Source organism: Rhinoraja longicauda, chromosome 10 (assembly GCF_053455715.1).
Source record: "Rhinoraja longicauda isolate Sanriku21f chromosome 10, sRhiLon1.1, whole genome shotgun sequence".
Taxonomy (NCBI): Eukaryota; Metazoa; Chordata; class Chondrichthyes; order Rajiformes; family Arhynchobatidae; genus Rhinoraja; species Rhinoraja longicauda.
The window spans coordinates 6,695,231-6,714,420 of record NC_135962.1 but is presented as its reverse complement, the minus strand read 5'-3'; the positions used below and the strand labels follow the sequence as shown (position 1 = coordinate 6,714,420).

General features: G+C 42.6%; 1 protein-coding gene across 7 annotated transcripts in view; it reads right to left on the bottom strand.

Annotated features, from left to right (window-relative positions):
• Positions 1-289: 289 nt before the first annotated feature.
• The window catches only part of mgaa (MAX dimerization protein MGA a), a 90,341-nt gene continuing 71,440 nt past the window's right edge, over positions 290-19,190 (bottom strand). For 6 of the 7 annotated variants that reach the window (XM_078406148.1, XM_078406154.1, XM_078406152.1 and 3 more), the window contains 9 exons: positions 16,569-17,689; positions 14,764-14,879; positions 12,630-12,708; positions 11,472-11,657; positions 11,281-11,392; positions 8,497-8,808; positions 6,260-6,436; positions 5,312-5,509; positions 290-2,445 (listed from right to left, as the gene is read on the bottom strand). In XM_078406148.1, coding sequence (XP_078262274.1) covers positions 1,121-2,445; positions 5,312-5,509; positions 6,260-6,436; positions 8,497-8,808; positions 11,281-11,392; positions 11,472-11,657; positions 12,630-12,708; positions 14,764-14,879; positions 16,569-17,689 — 3,626 coding nt within the window. In that variant the 3' untranslated portion in view covers positions 290-1,120. The remainder of the gene's footprint in view (positions 2,446-5,311; positions 5,510-6,259; positions 6,437-8,496; positions 8,809-11,280; positions 11,393-11,471; positions 11,658-12,629; positions 12,709-14,763; positions 14,880-16,568; positions 17,690-19,190) is intronic. The other variant, XM_078406151.1, reaches the window with a different exon arrangement.

The following is a 19,190-nucleotide window of genomic DNA, read 5'->3' as shown; positions in this document are numbered from 1 at the left end:
GCTGCACTCTTATTCTGCAGCCTCTCATTGTAGCAATACTCCCCTGCACTGGACGAGTGCCACGTACTGTGGTATCCCATCAATGCCATCAACTTAAAATCGTCCATCGTTATTCTGCAAACCTCAAAAGTAAAGATCTTTATGGGACTTCCAGACAACGTTGGGGAGATGCACAGCACTGATTTGTCATTATAAAGAGGTAATTGAACAATTATGAGTCTAATGATTCCTTTCACTGCAGTACAAGCAAGGTACAATAATATGTAAAATGTCTGCAATACAAAATATATTGATTTTAGTTGTTTTATTGCAAGGCCTCATGAGCCCTCTTACCACAGGAGGTTCTAATCAGGTCTGTTAGCAGTATGAATTACCTTAAAAAATGGGATCTCGACAAAAACAAAAAAAAAAACTTAAGAAAAGTCTCTGCTACACATTTTAAAAACCATATTGTGAAATGCAGTATTTACACATCTTCCAATAAGCACCAAACATTAGATTTGTCGGCTTAACTTCTGCTGCACAACAAAATTCATTTTAACACAATACACAATTTAAATCACATTTGTTCCAGTATTAAGAAATTCAAAAGGTAGTTTGTGCATTTCAAATGCCCCAACATCTTTTCAGAACTTTAGATTATCAAAACACTGAAAGTAATCTTTTGCTACAGATCAATGATTGCTCTAGCAAGCAAAGCTCAAATTTCATTATACAAGTTACATACAAAAAGGTTCCCAGAAAGTTAAGCTTGGAATCTCTATGCTTAAGATAGTTTTAAAAACGACACAAAAATTCTCTAAATTAGTTAAATTGGAGATTCCACGCAGCAAGACAGAACTAGGAAAACCTAGCTTTAGCTGAACTCCCTGCAAATGATAGCACTGCAGCATTCAGCCACGATCAGCGTAACACCATGACGGACAATACCAGAAACTGTACATCAGATCCATTACCCAATCCTGCATGTGGTAATTTAATAACATTCATTATATGATCACCACAGATCTCCAAATCTCAATTTCATATTTAAACTCCCCATTGGAGAGATCGAACATACTTTTGCTTTCTGTAAAATTACTGAGCTGGTAAGAAGCAAAAATGAAGTAATTTTGACATTCTAGTGTTCTTCCGAAGCAACTTCTGGACCACCTTCCGTGCTGGTTTGTTGTGGGGAGGGGATCCGAGCCAAAGCAGGCATGGGCTTGCTACTCTCTGGAGAATTCTCAGATTCTGACTCAGTCTGTTCTGATGATTCACCTTTCCCAGATCCCCTAACTAAACCAAGTGGTGCCAGCTTCGGCATGGGTCTCCAGAGCAGATCCAAAGAACTTGGGATCTCTGTATTTGTTGAAGAGGAGGGTATTTTCATATGGATGAGTGGGGGAGGAGAAACGTTTACTAAATTGTTTGGACCACTCAGAGAGTTGCCCTCAAAGTCCAGTCTGCAATTATCCAACTCACTCTGAGAATCCACAGGAATCTCATCACCAAGCAATTGTTCAACATTCAAGTCTTCTCCTTCCAGCTGCAACAACAGGGGACTGGTGGAGCCATCACTCTCCCTCCCTGCCACTTGCTTCAGTACTGTTGCACTGTCAACAGCATCGATGTCCACCAGTCTTACTGGTCCATGGATCAACGACAATTCATCCATGCTGTCCCCTTGGTTTCCACTGTTAATAAAGCTCAATGTGTGGTTGTCGGACATTGAATTATCTGGACTTTCTTCATCAGAGAAATGCTGATTTAAAAATGCAAGTTCATTTAAAAGTGAAGTGAATGGCTCATATCCCTCAGTGTCCACCATGTCATCATTTGCTGAGCTATTTGTTTTCAACAATGGTTCGAGAAGCTGAGATGCTGATAGTTCTGCATCTCTGTCAGTCTGCCCACCAGCTTTGTCCATATTGCACGCCTGCATTCGGCCACTCATAACCTCCAGTTCCAATTTATCTCCAAGTATCTCAGTCACAGACGTCGACTCCTGTGGGACCAAATCTTGATTTGTAGAATGCCTTGCACAAGACATTGCGGTTCCATCGGGCAAACCAGACAGATCCAGTGCTTTGGGTAACTCAGCGTTCTTGTCATCATTCATTGAAGGAGAAGCTGCAGTTTGTCTGGTTTGTTGCTGGGCACATTTGGATTCTGTGGCTTCTGATGAAACAAGAAACGACATGACCTCACTTTCATCAGGTGCAGTAAACTGCCCAGATGACTGCGAGTTGCTTTTTATAGTGGACAAATTTGGTTTCTTACTGGTCATAGGACTGAGCTGTTCTTGTGATGCGTGCTTCCTCCTTTTCATGCTGAAATCAAGTGGCTGTGGAACCAGTGCACAAGAATCATTCGCTTCTTCTAGATTCAGCAATGAGGCTTCCCCAGTTGCCAAGGACGTTACATTCACTATTCTCGGCATCATGAATGAAGAAACGTCGTCATCTAGGGTGACACATATAATAAAACAAATAAAAATGTAATTGCAAGATTTGTGATCCACGACTGATACTTTTTTTTGTAGTTCAGTCTCAATCTACAACAAGTTTACTAACAAGTTCTTTTTGTCTGTCATGTTTCCAGTAATGAAATGTGCAAACAAATTCCCTCAACCAATGTTCTCCTTAAATGGTTCCTGTGAGGTGTACAACCTCAGCTTGGTTAAGTCACTTCTGATGTGTATTCCCATGAACTGTCAGGCCATCATCCAGAGCTTAATGATCAGGTATGAAAAAGTAACATCTGAGGAATATCAAGAAACATCATAAGACATAAAATGCTGGATTAACACAGCAGGACTGGAGCGAAAGAAACGTCACCCTTTCCTTCTCTCCAGAGATGCTGCCTGTCCTGCTGAGTTACTCCAGCATTTTGTGTCTATCTTCTGTTTAACCCAGCATCTGCAGTTCCTTCCCACACATCAAGAAACATATTTCCTGTACTGTAAATTCATTGTAATTACATGGAAATTCTCATAACAACAAACATGACTCAAATAACGTCAGCTAATCTTATCTCATATGTTGTTATAGAACTATCAGCACATTTGTGTGGCCAAGCACTCTCTAAAACAGGAATCTGGGACCAATGAGAAGGTTAGTCAAGCTGATCTTAAACCAGCTGGGCCGCCAGACATTCAGTCAGAGCTCACAAGTTAGTGATACTATGACAAGAACCGGTGTTACTGACCACTTGCAGGTTCATTGATCGGTGATTGATAATTCAATATAAATATCGGTTCAGGGATAGAGAAAGAATAGGGAAGCGGACTCAATGTAGTCTTGGTTTCTTGCCTCTCCTTTATTTGGAGGGGTGCATTCAAAGCCTCCTTCAAACCTGTGATCCGTTGAGGGGGCACAGTGGGTGGGTGGAAGGGATATTCAACTAACCAAGCAGAGAGGTTTCTGGAAGGCCACATCAGGGGTATCACCAATAGACAATAGGTGCAGGAGGAGGCCATTCGGCCCTTCGAGCCAGCACCGCCATTCAATGCGATCATGGCTGATCACTCTCAATCAGTACCCCGTTCCTGCCTTCTCCCCATACCCCCTCACTCCGCTATCCTTAAGAGCTCTATCCAGCTCTCTCTTGAAAGCATCCAACGAACTGGCCTCCACTGCCTTCTGAGGCAGAGAATTCCACACCTTCACAACTCTCTGACTGAAAAAGTTCTTCCTCATCTCCGTTCTAAATGGCCCACCCCTTATTCTTAAACTGTGGCCCCTTGTTCTGGACTCCCCCAACATTGGGAACATGTTTCCTGCCTCTAATGTGTCCAATCCCCTAATTATCTTATATGTTTCAATAAGATCCCCCCTCATCCTTCTAAATTCCAGTGTATACAAGCCTGATTGCTCCAGCCTTTCAACATACGACAGTCCCGCCATTCCGGGAATTAAACTAGTGAACCTACGCTGCACGCCGTCAATAGCAAGAATATCCTTCCTCAAATTTGGAGACCAAAACTGCACACAGTACTCCAGGTGCGGTCTCACCAGGGCCCGGTACAACTGTAGAAGGACCTCTTTGCTCCTATACTCAACTCCTCTTGTTATGAAGGCCAACATTCCATTGGCTTTCTTCACTGCCTGCTGTACCTGCATGCTTCCTTTCCGTGACTGATGCACTAGGACACCCAGATCTCGTTGAACATCCCCTCTTCCTAACTTGACACCATTCAGATAATAATCTGCCTTTCTATTCTTACTTCCAAAGTGAATAACCTCACACTTATCTACATTAAACTGCATCTGCCATGTATCCGCCCACTCACACAACCTGTCCAAGTCACCCTGGAGAATGGGGCTAGGAGGGAGAAATAGATCAGCCATGATTGAATATACCAATCAGCAGTATAATCAGCAGAGAAGAACCTGAACAGCAGCCAGCGAGGATCACAACCAGCAAAAGTTTACTTTGTCAGCTCCAATCAAGTGTGTGAACAGGAGATGGAGACCAACCTTCATGAAGAGTAGAAAACCCCGCACTCTGGGAGCCCAGTAAAGATACCGGCGATCAACACCAAATGTGACAGATGGTAATTCGGGACGGATAAATAGAGCCTAAAGTATTGCATGATTAACTGTGTGGGTGCGTGTGTGTGTGTATGAATAAAGCTGCCTTTGCACTGGGAACCGACGTGTGTCCTTTTTTAAATCTCGAAACTATAAAACACTGGGTAAAGCAATCCCAAAAGGGACACTCATCAAAGTGCTCAGAAAGAGTAGGGGCAACAGTTATTAAATATAGCTTTAACCATTCTTCATCAACCAAATAACCAAGATAACTCAATACTAACTTAGAATGATTGAAGTTGAATTAGGATGAATCCCCAGATCCTCAAAGCTCCTTCAGGTGTCACAGGTTATGGGGAGAAGGCAGGAGAATGGGGCTAGGAGGGAGAAATAGATCAGCCATGATTGAATGGCAGAGTAACGATGGGCCGAATGGCCTAATTCTGCTCCTATTCCTTATGATGGTATGATCTTGTGTTGACTAACAACTGCAATGGTGTCAAAAGTGAAAGATTGGGTGGGGAGGGGGTACTAATTGTCCATCTTTATTTGTTGTCAGCCAGAAAGGGCTCTCTCGTCAGATTTCGACTGATGGGCGTTAACCAATATAATTCCTGGAAACTTGTCTGAATGCATCTATTATTTTTATAAGATTACAATTCTCTCCACCATTTGAAATCTCCCTCACACCAATGTATTGGGACAATGGGCATTGAAAACTACTGAAAACTTGAGTTCTTGGTATTTTTAAAACATACTATGTAAATCAGTAAAGGAAATACTGATGTCGTGCTTACCAACTGCTGCCGTTATAAATCCGGCATCGTTCCCTTGACACGCATCAGCCAAACCGAAGCTTATGGCTTCCATATCAGGTCTCGTGCTCAACTGTGAAGACGTTGTCAGTGTGGGACTGAGCGATCCCGCAATAGTAAAGTTGTTTACCTGAAGTGGTACTGGCAACCCTTGCAATTGTATGGTAACTGAGGCAATGCCTAGAGGGAGAAAGGGATAGGGAGAGAGTGAAAGGGAGAAACACAGCAAAACATTGGGGGGTAGGGGGGGGTGGAAGGAGGAGAGAGAGGGGAGGGGGAGAGAGGGGAGGGGGAGAGAGGGGAGGGAAAGAGAGGGGGGAAGGGAAAGAGAGGGGGAAGGGAAAGAGAGGGGGAAGGGAAAGAGAGGGGGGAGGGAAAGAGAGGGGGGAGGGAAAGAGAGGGGGGAAGGGAAAGAGAGGGGGAAGGGAAAGAGGGGGGGAAGGGAAAGAGAGGGGGGAAGGGAAAGAGAGGGGGGAAGGGAAAGAGGGGGGAAGGGAAAGAGGGGGGAAGGGAAAGAGGGCGGAAGGGAAAGAGGGGGAAGGGAAAGAGAGGGGGAAGGGAAAGAGAGGGGGGAGGGAAAGAGAGGGGGGAGGGAAAGAGAGGGGGAAGGGAAAGAGAGGGGGAAGGGAAAGAGAGGGGGGGAGGGAAAGAGAGGGGGGAAGGGAAAGAGAGGGGGAAGGGAAAGAGAGGGGGGGAGGGAAAGAGAGGGGGGAAGGGAAAGAGAGGGGGGAAGGGAAAGAGAGGGGGAAGGGAAAGAGAGGGGGAAGGGAAAGAGAGGGGGAAGGGAAAGAGAGGGGGAAGGGAAAGAGAGGGGGGAGGGAAAGAGAGGGGGAAGGGAAAGAGAGGGGGAAGGGAGAGAGGGGGAAGGGAAAGAGAGGGGGGGGGGGGGGGAAGGGAAAGAGAGGGGGGAAGGGAAAGAGAGGGGAGTACCTGCAATACTTGTTCCAGTAACACCATCTCCCTTGGGCTGGTTTCCACTTATGAGTCCCTCAGCAGTGAAGGATGGAGTTTGGCCAGAAATAAGAGCACCCTTTAAAGTCAGAACCTGACCCTGTTGTGTCATCAGCAAACTTCCAGCTGCCAGTGGGATGGAGGAGATTGAAGGCACTATCAAAAAATGAACATTCCAATGACAACATTTCATTTTTAATCATGCACGTAATAGTTCAAGTTTCTTCCTCATCTCTGTTCCCTGTCATCACTCAGTCTTCTCTCCCACATACCATCCAGTGATGACATCTTTCTGGCCCGTCATTATATATTCACATCATCCTCCAATGCTTTTGACCTCATATTTGGCTTGGGCAGCTTACAGCCCAGCGGTATGAACATTGACTTCTCTAACTTTAGATAGTTCCTCTGTCCCTCTCCTCCCCTCCCCTTCCCAGTACTCCCACTGTCTTCCTGTCTCCACCTATAATCCTTTCTTTGTCCCGCCCCCCTGACATCAGTCTGACGAAGGGTCTCGACCCAAAACGTCACCCATTCCTTCTCTCCTGAGATGCAGCCTGACCCGCTGAGTTACTCCAGCATTTTGTGATACCTTCGATTTATACCAGCATCTGCAGTTATTTTCCTACACAATCCTCCAAAGACCTAATTTCAAAGCTATTGCGTTTCAAACCTTCTCCCGATTATGTTTCCCACCACCCTATCATAGAACAATTACTCCCAGCTCAAACAGCTCGCCATCAGTCGCCAAGCCAGAAACTTTCCCTGATCCTCTCAACTCTTTCCCCAATGCGTGACCCACTTGCTCAGAGAGCTCTGCAATAGCAGAAGAAAAGTCATCGGCACATACTTAAACAAGACCTGATGCACTGCACTTTGACTTAGTGCACATAAGATTCATGCTGCGGGGGACTCTACAAAGTGATATGGGCCCACACAGTAGTGTTTTCATGTATCTTTTAGGTCATGTTATAATTTTTGGGCAATACACAAACTGTTTAAGGAATTCGTCCTTCACCTCAGATCAGCAAATCTATTTAGATCTTTTCTTATGTCAAATCTCTTGAAAGGAGAGTAAGTTAAAACTCCTTGATCTTACCCACAGCATCAAAAGCCAATTCAGCATGAGAATCAGATGAGAGGCAGAAGCATTGCAGTTAAGTGTGCGCCTCTTTCAACCAGACTTTATAGGTATCTTGAAGATCATTGGGTCCCATACCTATTGAAGGATTTTCTAAACACTAGTTTTCTAAACATCATTGAGACACTAACTCTCAATTTATAGCTCTAAACTCAAGAGTCAACTGTCATGGCAGCTTTAAAATTGTCCCAACAATGACAATGGCTGAGCTCATTTCTTCTACTTGGACAGCGATAGAATCAAGTGCAGCACAATGGCGCAGTGGTAGAGTTGCTGCCTTACAGTGCTGGAGCCCCAGGTTGCATCCTAACTACGGGTGCTGTCTGTATGCAGTTTGTACGTTCTCCCCATGGGTTTTCTCCGAAATCTTCGGGTTCCTCCCACACACCAAAGATGTAAAGGTTTGTAGGTAAATTGGCTTGGTATAAGTGTAAATTGTCCCCCGTGTGTGTGTGTAGGATAGTGTTAATGTGCAGGGACCGCTGGTCAGTGCAGGCTCGATGGGCTGAAGGGCCTGTTTCCGTACTGTATCTCTAAACCAAAACCAATAGCAGAATTGCCTTGTTCTCCTTAACACAATACTAACATTGTCAATACACCACTAAATTTTCCTTCTTAAAATCTTGTATATATCCCCATTCAAGGCATACCGGTTTCTTCTATGTTATTCAGCCTCAAAAGTTATTTCATTTAGCAGAGCAATTTTTGTAGAAATGAAACAAAAAAATAATTCTCTTCCACTATTCCTAAAATATTTCATTGGGTATCAGCAAAACCAAATGCGGAAAATATTTTAGGCAGCAGATTATGCAAAAGAAAAGTCTTCAGCAGATAGGGGACCCAATGATCTTCAAGACACCTTTAACGCAGAAGGGCTCCACCCAACTCTCCTGTTACTCAGTGATGGAGAGGACAGACGTAGATTGCAAATTAACAAAAAGGGAATGGAAAAAGATATATCCAACCACTGTATTTAGAAATTGCTTAATATTGTTTACGAACTACAGATGAGAAAATAACAATGTTACACCAAGTGGCTTCCACAATGTGCAACTATACAAAAATATTATATTACCTATAGCAGGCAAAATGTGACGGGGAGTTGAATGTTTCCTGGCGAGAATAAGAGGTTTTGCACAATTAGCCTGAGACATTACGTCCTGTCCACTACATAGCATAGTGACATTGGGTGGTTTTTGGATTTGCAAATCCATGGCCACCTTCTGTAGAGAGTCCATAGTTGAGAAAGATGCTGCACTCCAATTGACAGAATGCAGTTCACTGGCGTCATCCCCATCCTCCATGAACTTTCTCTTCTCATCATCTAGTGCTCTCTGCTTTGCACAGATATATTCCAGTTTCTTCAAAATAACTTCCTCAGTCTTCCCTACAAACAAAACATATGATAAAATTAATACAGCAATGATTAAATCTTAGGTAAGCTGATGTGAACATCTTAACATCCTGAGCATTCTCTTCTTAATTCTGCATCTCATGCCAACAAGTTAGGCCTCAATTGAATTATTAACCGTATTACATAATCCAAAATCTTCAGTTTCCCTCCTTGCAACTGAAAGAAGTGAGGTAAGATATCCTTCCATGTTGTGCAAGGTTTCTGAGCAGTATATGTTTTCATATTTTTATTTTATTTTTCATATTTCAGATACAGCGCGGAAACAGGCCTTTTCGGCCCACCAAGTCCGCGCCGCCCAGCGATCCCCGCACATTAACACTATCCTACACACACTAGGGACAATTTTTACATTTACCCAGTCAAATTAACCTACATACCTGTACGTCTTTGGAGATGTGGGAGGAAACCGAAGATCTCGGAGAAAACCCACGCAGGTCACGGGGAGAACGTACAAACTCCTTACAGTACAGCACCCGTAGTCAGGATGGAACCCGATCTCCGGCGCTGCATTCGCTGTAAAGCAGCAACTCTACCGTTGCGCCACCGTGCCGCCTGTTCTCTGTTGGATATGTTCTCTGTTGGATATGTGGATCTGTCTTTCTTTGTCTTCAATCCCAACCACCAATTCTTATTCAGTTGCGTTGATTAATGCTGCTCCCTGCACTCACACAGAATTCCCAAGTTTTCTTATCTTTACTACTAATTTCCATCCTGCTCTCACTTTAACACTGGCTGTTTCTGACTTTCTTTCCCTTTCTTAGCATCTCTTACACCATCTCAGGAGATAATTTAGTTACCAGCATCCTTTGTGCCCAGTATCCAGTTACCCTGAATCAATTTTATTTGCTATGATGAGATTTTCTACACCAGTGCCTTAAAGATGTCCTCCTTTCCCCCTTTCCACATTGACAGGGCTTTCAACTTGTCTCCTGCATTTCCCTCACATCTGTTGTTAGCCATCTTCAAAGCCAGAATAAGCCTTGGGGTTGCTCTGTCTTCACCATGTACCTCAGCAGATTCCAAATTCAATGGGTAATTACCAACATCTTCAATGGGTTGTCACAACTGACATTTACCCCTTCCCAAATAGCATTTCAAAGGGACTTGCTGCTCTGCTATTCCTTGGCCCGATCTTCCATCACCATCGGCAATATCCTTTCTTATTGCACCTACCCATGTCACATGGCCTCTTGCCACTTCCCACGCTGGAACTCAAATAATCCCTCCAGGAGAAGTAGCAACTCACTTGCACTGTTTTGCAAATTTGTGCATTGCATTCGGTGCCCACAACGTTGACTTCTCTAAGAAGGACTAATCAAATGCAAATTTGGTGACCACTCTGTTGCACACTTGCATGCAGTTAGCATGAGCAATGCTTAGTTTCCAATTACCTGTCACAGTAATTCACTGTTCTCAACCCTATTCTGACCTGACTTTGGCTTTCTGCATGGCTCCAGTCATAATCTATGCAACTTCAAGGAACATAGCCGTATCTTCCATGTGGGCAAATGCAGCTCTCAAGACATAATGCTGAATGTAATAATTTCACCTGCCCCCCTTCCCTCCCCATTTTTCCCTCTCCCATTACAGATTTGGTTCTTTTTTATCTTCCATCTGTCGGTATAATCGAGTCCCTGAGTGCAGTTGTTTCGATCGCCCCGACCGCGGGAGAAAAGGAGGAAGAAGGTAAAAGTTATTTGTCTACAATCACAGTGGGGAATGTGAGGTTGCCGAAAAACAAGATGGACATGCTGCCTGCGCTGGTGGGGACTCGGAGGGATTGCCGTGAGTGCAGTGTCGTGGTGTTTCCGGGGACATCTCGCCATGAGAACATCCTGGAGTCTTGTGCAAGTGTGGACGGCTTTCTGCTCATTCGGGCGGACAGGGGCTGCAGAGAGAGTGACAGAGGTCGGTGCAACTCTGGTCACATCACGGTGAAGGAGCGTGTGTGTGGCACGGACATTGAACTGATGGCTGTGGGTCTCCGCTTATGCTGTGTGCGGATTCTCACACGCCGCTGTGGTGGCTGTTTATGTTCAATCTTGATGTAGTGTTGTATATTGGTGCTTTTTTTGGTATGACTATATGGTAAATCAAATTTCACTGTACTTCGGTACACATGACAATAAAGGGCCATTGAACCATTGAGATTGTGGAGTTTAGAAATATTCATAATATTGTGATATTTAATACAAATTACGAGTATTTTTAAGTAATTGTGCATCTGATCAGCACACTACTCTCGCTAATAATGTTGACTGTGTGCTTTTTAGAATCTGCACAACACATTAATATTATAAGTCTACAAGCAGATCTTCCTGTCTCCTTACATGAAAAGAAATTCACCATCTCCCCAACAAATTTGACAGAGGAGTTAAAGTTATTTTTCTGCACTGAATAACATTCAAAGAAGTGATATTGTTGAGAGCAGCAGCCCGTCCTTACCTGTCAATAGAGAGACTTTGCGAATAAGAAAATCCCTTCTGCGAGTCTGGATACTTTTCCCAGCTGATAAACAATCAGAATAATCTTGCAGATTCTGGATTTCTGCAAATGCCTACAACAGCAGAGAACTGACAGTCACAAAATATTCTGAACAATACAGGCATTCAGACATGTCAAATATCTTTACAAACCTGCTTCAGGATAAAGTATTTTGAAGTTTTCTCCTCCCCGTGAATGTCCAAAGTTCTCTTCAACTTTTCAAAGAGGCCTCGCAACTCAGAACGTCTCCGCCTCTCACTTACTGTGTGTGCGGAACGATACTCTACCAGAGCATCCAGCTGAGCTTTAGTTTCCTTACTGAGATGAGCAATGTGTTTCTAAAGGAGCAAGAAATAATCAAGATTTTACAGTACAGAATTTTGTGCAGTTGTCAACAGTCATTTGGATCAGACAAAGCAAGGAATGTGAAATGTTTCTTGTATTCACTAAACTCAATTCCAGGGATGAGTGTGTTTTCCTATCATGAATTGCTAGATAAACTGGAAATAAGAGTATTTAGAAGAATGAGGGGTGATCTGATTGAAATATGCAAGATCCTGAAAGTATGACAGGGTAGATAAAATCTGTTGGAACAAACACATCTTGGAGGAAAAGGGATGGTCGATGTTCTTAGTCAGGACCTTGCAGCAGGGTCTTGACCAGAAATGTCATCCATCTAATTTCTACAGATTCTACGTGTCCCACAAAGATCTTCCAACAGTTAATTTCTTCGCCCCAGATTCCAGCATCTGCAGTCTTTTGTGCCTCCATGACAGGATAGATATTGAGAGTTTTTTAATCTCAAAGGCGAATCTTGAACAAGGACACAGAAATATCTGTGTTTAAAACTGTATGTTTGTAACATATCTGTATGTTTAAAACTGAAATGGGTAGTTAACCTCAGAGAATGGCAAATCTCTGGAATTCTCTACCCCAGTGATTTGTGGAGCCAAGATTGTTGCGGGTAAAGAGCAATCAGAAAATGTTTTTGAAAGATAAGAGAGTTGACAATAGGAAACTGCCACAGGAGTTGAGGCTTTGGACAGATCAGCCACAATCATACTGAATGGTGGGACTGGCCTATACCTGCTTCTATTTTCTTATATTGCAAAACAGTGACAAAAGTGAAGCCTGCTATGGGTTACAACAGGACCAACTTTTACAGTTGCAGATTTTCCTACTTCTTTCAGCAGTCCAAATGATAGGATATGAAATAACCTCCCTAATGCTTTCCATCCACAGGTATTATCTCCCTCCGAGGGTACCCCATCAACTGTTGATTCAAAGCCCTCCTCCTAACAGTAACTTACTGGCTTGGATTTGATGTCCTCCTCCTCCTCATCATCATCATCCTCATCATTTGTACGATGTGGGTTGTGGACATGGCATCTGGAAGGAAAAAGCAGATGTAATAAGGAAACAAATCTGAATACAAAATTTTAACATACATGCCCAGTTAGTTAAGACTCTCGAAATATTTCATTAATGGACTTTTGGAAGGTCAACACTGATCCCATCTACTTCAAAACAGAAGAACAGCAAAGCTAAATACTGGTCAACATCTCCTTGAAAGAACTTAAAGCAAGAAATATCCCTAAATGCAGTTTATACAAAACAAACCACTGTAAAACGGTGTCCATATACACAAACTCCACATTTACATTAATGTGCAAGTATCTAACTAGTTATAGGATTTAGGATTTGCCCAACAATAGAACAATGTCCAAACACCCATTTTTTATAAACTGACCCAATAATGAGTAAGAAAAATAAGCAAACAACAAATGTCGAGGCTTTGAGAGTTTGATTCCTTAAGTTATGAAGCTGTTTACTGAAGGTTGAACACAGTAGTTCATCATAATTTAGCTCAAGGAGGTAGAGAGGAATTCAGTCCAAACATGCAAGGACTAATGATACGATATAACTTTATTTATCCCTGGAGGGAAATTGATCTGCCATCAGTCATAAAACACAATAAGATACATGAAACATGAAATTAAAGTGACGAGTGGAAAGTCCAGGATTGGGGATGTGCAAAGATTGGGGGTGGTGGGGGAGGGAGGGAAGAGAGGGGAGGGAGTCAGTCTACCCCTCAACAGAAGGGGGAGGAGTTGTACAGTTTGATAGCCACAGGGAAAAGGGATCTCTTGTGGTGTTCTGTGCTGCATCTTGGTGCAACCAGTCTATTGCTGAAGATGCTCCTCAGGTTGTCCTGTGTGTTACGGATGGGGTGAGCTGTATTGTTCAAGATGCTCCACAGTTTGAGGAGCATTCTCCCCTCCAAGATCACCTCCAATGAATCCAACTCCACTCCCGGGACAGAGACAGCTTTCCTGATGAGCTTGTTAATTCGGTTGTCGTCCGCGGCCTTCGCCCTGCTGCCCCAGCACACGACAGCGTAGAAGATGGCACTGGCCACCACCGATTGATAGAACATCTGCAGCATCATACTGCAGATGTTGATAGGCGGAGCCTCCTCAGAAAGTTCAGACGGCTCTGTCCCTTCTTATACAGTGCCTCAGCGTACTTGAACCAGTCAAGTTTACTATCCAGGTACACTCCAAAGTACGTACTCCTTGGTAAACTGCACATCCACACCCTTGATGGTGATCTCAGACACCAATGGAGCATCCACCCTCATCTTTGTCAGTTTGCTCCCAAGCAGTGCAGGCTGGATGGTGCTAAAAGCACTGGAGAAGTTAAAAAAAAACATGACTCTCACAGTGCTTCCCAGTTTATCCAGGTGAGCATAGGAACGATAGAGCAGGTTCATCCTCAGATATGCCTTCAAGATGTAGAAAATGCCTCAATCCTCCATTCTTCAATCAATAATGGCTCGAAGGGCTGAATGCTCTCCTTCTGCACCTATTTTCTATGTTTCTAATACTATGATATTACCAGCTGAATCACTGCTGCAACAAGCAATGTAACAGAGGTCCCCATACTCTGCCAGACACTGTACATTATTACAAGGTTTTTGATGAAGTCCCACATGATTGGCAAGCCAAAAAAAGTATAAGATTACAGGATCTAATAGAGTGTGCCAAACTGAATTCAAATGGAGACTTCCATGGCGCTGGGGGGGGGGGTCCTCGCGAAACCCCTAGCGACCACTCATGGAACCTAGTGTTCATGACAAGTCTATACATCCTTTTTTTCTTTCTTTTTTCGATTCAATTTCTCCGTTTATTTGGCAAAGTGAAAACCTCTGAAAGCAACTTCCAGTCTTAACTCCCTTTTACTCCAGATATTTTCCTCACATCACCCTTTGCAACGTTTGACAAAATTTTGAATCTGTGCTCTGTGGTGTTTGTACCATCTACTAATGGGAACAGTGTCTTAATATGAACATTTACACCAATCCTCCCATATACAGATTTAACTGTAACTACACACATTATGTTAACCAGATTATTTTTCAAATTTATTAAAAAATCACAATACTTTGATTTGCTTGTAAGACGAGAGGCAGAAGCAATAAGACGAGCCATGTTGATTTTCTCAGACAGTTCCTCCACAGTCTCGATGTCCACTGCCTCTTCATTGGGGGTTGAGTTGAACTGTGAAAACATTACGGTTAGTAAAGCACAACAGCTTTACAGTTAAGAAAACACAAAACATCACATTTTTGAAGAACAGCCTCAACGCTTTCTAGAAATGAAGAATAAACTTGAAATCCATGACATGCCAATTTGCATTTGTCACTAAAATAGACTGCCAAGAAATTGGATTTTTAACTTTTTCTGATAAGCTGAACCATTTTTTGCATTTTGTACTTCCCTGCAAGAACTGGAGAAATGGGTCCAAAAAATATGATGTGGCATAATGGCGATTTTCATCCAGAAAGAGTGCAGTTCACAAATCTTCTGGTAATTTACTGCACACTCATTTCAGAAAGGGATTAATCCTTAAAGTCAGGGACAGCTGCAATAAAATTAATGACTGCAATGGATGAGAGGGAATCTATAAGGGAGAGGGAAATTTTGAGAGAATTACTTGTTGGATATTCTCCAATAGAAACAAATGCCAGGGGGTACAGTGTGAAAGAGGGGAGGGTGACATTGGTGCTGGTAACAAGTAGGGTCAACATGTGAAAAAGCTGCGCACCACCTCCTACGCAAAAAAGGAACGGTGGAGCCCACAACAGTCCATTGTTGGCTGTAGGCTAGGTGATAACAAGTTATAGACAATGAAACTCATCAGAACGATGACTAGGGTGGGAGAGGGACAGAGAAAGAAAGGATGCAAGGGTTACTTGAAGTTAGAGAGATCAATATTCATACCACTGGGTTGTCAGCTGCCCAAGCGAAATATGAGGTGCTGTTCCTCCAATTTGCATTTGGCCTCACTCTGACAACGGAGGAAGCCCAGGACAGAAAGGTCAGTGTAGGAATGTGAAGGGGAGTTAAAGTGTCCAGCAACTGGGAGATCACGTAGGGCAGGGTGGTTTAGCAAAACGATCGCCCAGTCTACGTTAGCTCTCACCATTGTATTAGAGGCCACACCTGGAACAACGGATACATTTAGACAAGGTTGGAGGAGGTCCAAGTAAACCTCTGCCTAACCTGAAAGGACTGTCGGGGTACCTGGACAGAGTCGAGGGAAGAGGTATAGGGACAGGGAAGATTGCTGAACACATTATCTCTTGTTTCCCTTTCCCCTAACAATCAGTATGAAGGGTCTTGGCCTGAAACGTCACCTATTCCTTTTCTCCAGAGATGCTGCCTGACCCACTGAGTTACTCCAGCATTTTGTGTCTATCTTAAATATGATGGAGTTTAGAATCAAGTGGAAGCCTTATTAAAAAGATTGCTTCCAATCAGAAGAACCTGGAATAAGCAGGATTCAAAACACAAAGCAGCAGGCAGAGTACAAATGATTATTTCTATTAGCATATACACTTTTGCATCAATCACATATTAACTGTGATTAGTTGATAATTTTCTTACTCTGTGATTATTTGTGATTATTTTCTTACACTTTTTGAGTTGATAAGATGAGTTATATACCACATTTTCCTAATCATTTTGCCACCCTGACAGTTCTGGGTTAAAGAGGGAACCAAATATTTCTCAATCAAATGGATCTACACTTTACCATGAAAAAACAAATTAGCGAGGATGCAGCTCATAAGGTAATCCCTATATTATTTGATAAAATTACAATACTACTCAAAAAAACACAACCTATCCTATACCGAGTCAAACAACAAGCTGATCATTACAATGCCGACAAGTGAAACTACTCACTGTTCTCTCAAGGTCAATATCCTCTGCATCACTTTGACTGTCACCATCCTCTAGATCACTCTGAGAGTCAGTATCTTTATCAGAGTCCAGAAAGTTTTCATATTCCATTAATCCTTGATGAAAGTCTAGTTCCTCATTCTCTGGATATTTTAGCATATCTTCTTCTCTTTTAAGTGGAACATTAAATGTACTTGCTTCAAACCAACATTTTGTATCTTCCATCTCCACTTCCATCTGTTCATCTTGCAAACAATTTTTCTCCTCCATTCTGGGCATTTCCTCTGGTTCTTTGTCATCTACTTTAGATCTTGAAGAATCTTTACCAAAAGCACTTCCTTTTCCAGTTCTTGTGGAATTCTCCAGTACAGAATTTTCATTTTCTTCTTCCACAATCTGTTTTTCACTAGTGTACGAATGGTCAACCAATTCTGCTGGAGTAGGGTGTTCTAAAGCATTTTGATGGTCCATAGAATCATCCTCCAACTCATCGTCCATCTCACTGACTGAAGGTGTGGAAAGAAATGCATCAGTCTCCTGTTTAGCGTCTGGCAATGGATCAGCATTTACATGGTCCTCATCTGGTACACCCTCAGACAGTGTTGTCTCAATAAGCTCAGAATTGGCAACATAATTCATCTCTAGCCCAGGTTCAATCAACTTCTCTTCTGATTTGTTATTCTGGTTGGCAGTCTTCTCAGAGCCTGCTTGTTCAAATGACTGTGAAGCAGATGATTGATTTGCAAGCTTCAATGGCTTTCCAGTAGTTATGATGGCATTTGACACACTTTTCTGTCCTCGAGGCAGCTGCAATAGAGCAAATCCCACCGGCTGAAGGGGAACAAGATGCCTTGCATTGATAGTTTGACCAATACCATTAAGAGTTACAAACTTAGCCTGTGAAGTAGTTTTAACAGGTAACTTTGACACTACTGCAGAAATGGTTGGTGAAGGTTGAATAGAGGTTTGCTTCAAAGCAACGCAGGCTGGTTTTATAACAGTGGTTGAACGTGGCCTTCCTCTTTGTGGCATTATTCCTTTAGGACATAGAGTGACATTGCTGGGAGATGAAGCCACCAAACAAGATTTTATTGGGGTCTGCAGACAATTTCCACTCCCTGAACCTAAGAATAGGAATTTAAAAAAAGAGGAAATGTTAGATAAAACAAACAGATTATAAAAAAATAGAAATAAGTTAGAAGTTTGTGCAGTCCAGTTCCATATTATGGTAGGTGCAATTATCTTCTTGTGTGGAATTTTCTGGGTTGATTTCCACTTCTGAATATTTATCTTTACCAATCTGTGCTGCATATCCAGAAGTTTAATAGTGAGAGCAGAAATGATGATTAGGTGAAAGGGATGGCAATGGAGACCCAAAAGCGAGGAGCGGCTTTTTGGAGCAGGAATTATATTAGTTGATGAGAAGAATTTACTTTTGGCTCCTTAAGTTAAGGCAATTATTTAAATTAAATGCTATGAAAATACGACATTAAATTTATTGTTGTAAAAATACAAAAAAATGTTAAGCAATTAACACCTTAATCCCTACAAAAAAATGTTTAGAAGAGGATGGCAAAAGAGGTGGTTCACAGCAGCCTGATTCCAAGCAACTATATATAAAGTAGGTGTCTCTCAAGAAACCTGACTAAGCATCGCTGAACTGTTGAGAAAGATAATCTGGACACCATAAACCCAGAGTGAGCAAATGTTCCTGAGAATGGAATACAACAGCAAAGTTAAAGCTAATTTGCATTCTTAATTGTTAACTGTATGTTTGTGTTGTCATTTGTAAGCGGAGCACCAAGGCACATTCCTTGTATATGCATACTTGGCCAATAAACTTATTCATTCATTCATTCAGGTTGTCAGTGGTAGGAACGCAAAAGCAATGGTAGCAATAATTTTGATGGGACTAAAATTTGAAAGCAAGGAGGAAATGCCAAGGCTTTATCAGGTTCTGGTGAGGCCACATTTGGAATATTATGAGAATTTTAGGTCCCATATCTGAGAAAGTGCTGAATTTGGAGAAGGTCCAGAGGCCATTTACGAGAATTATCCTGGGGATGTTTGGGTTAACATACGAGGTGCGTTTGAAGGCTCTGTGCCGATACTCAATGGAGTTTAGAAGGACGAGGGGTGATTTCATTAAAACCTACTGGATAATGAAAGGCCTAGATAGAGTGAATGTGGACAGGGTGTTGCCAGTAATGGGAAAGTGCAGGACAAGGGGGAACAGCCAAAGAATAATGGGACGCACCTTTAAAATGGAATTGAGGCGAAATTTCTTCAGCCAAAGGGTGGTGAATCTGTGGAATTTATTCCCACTGACAGCTGGGGAGATCACAACACTAAGTATTTTTAAGGTGGAGATTGATAGGCTCTTGATTAGGAAGGGCTTCAAAGGTTATGGGAGACGGCTTGAGAATGGGGTTGAGAGGGAAAAATGATTGAATGGCAGAGTAGACTTGATGGGCTGAATGGCCAAATTCTGCTCCTAAGTCTTATGATATTATGGATGAAGTAGTTTGTTTGTCTGTGTTTAGTGAGAGGACGATTCATTTTTCCCATACACCATTCAATCTGAGTAATCCCATTGACCTCATTCTGTTTATTTTCCTCTAATCT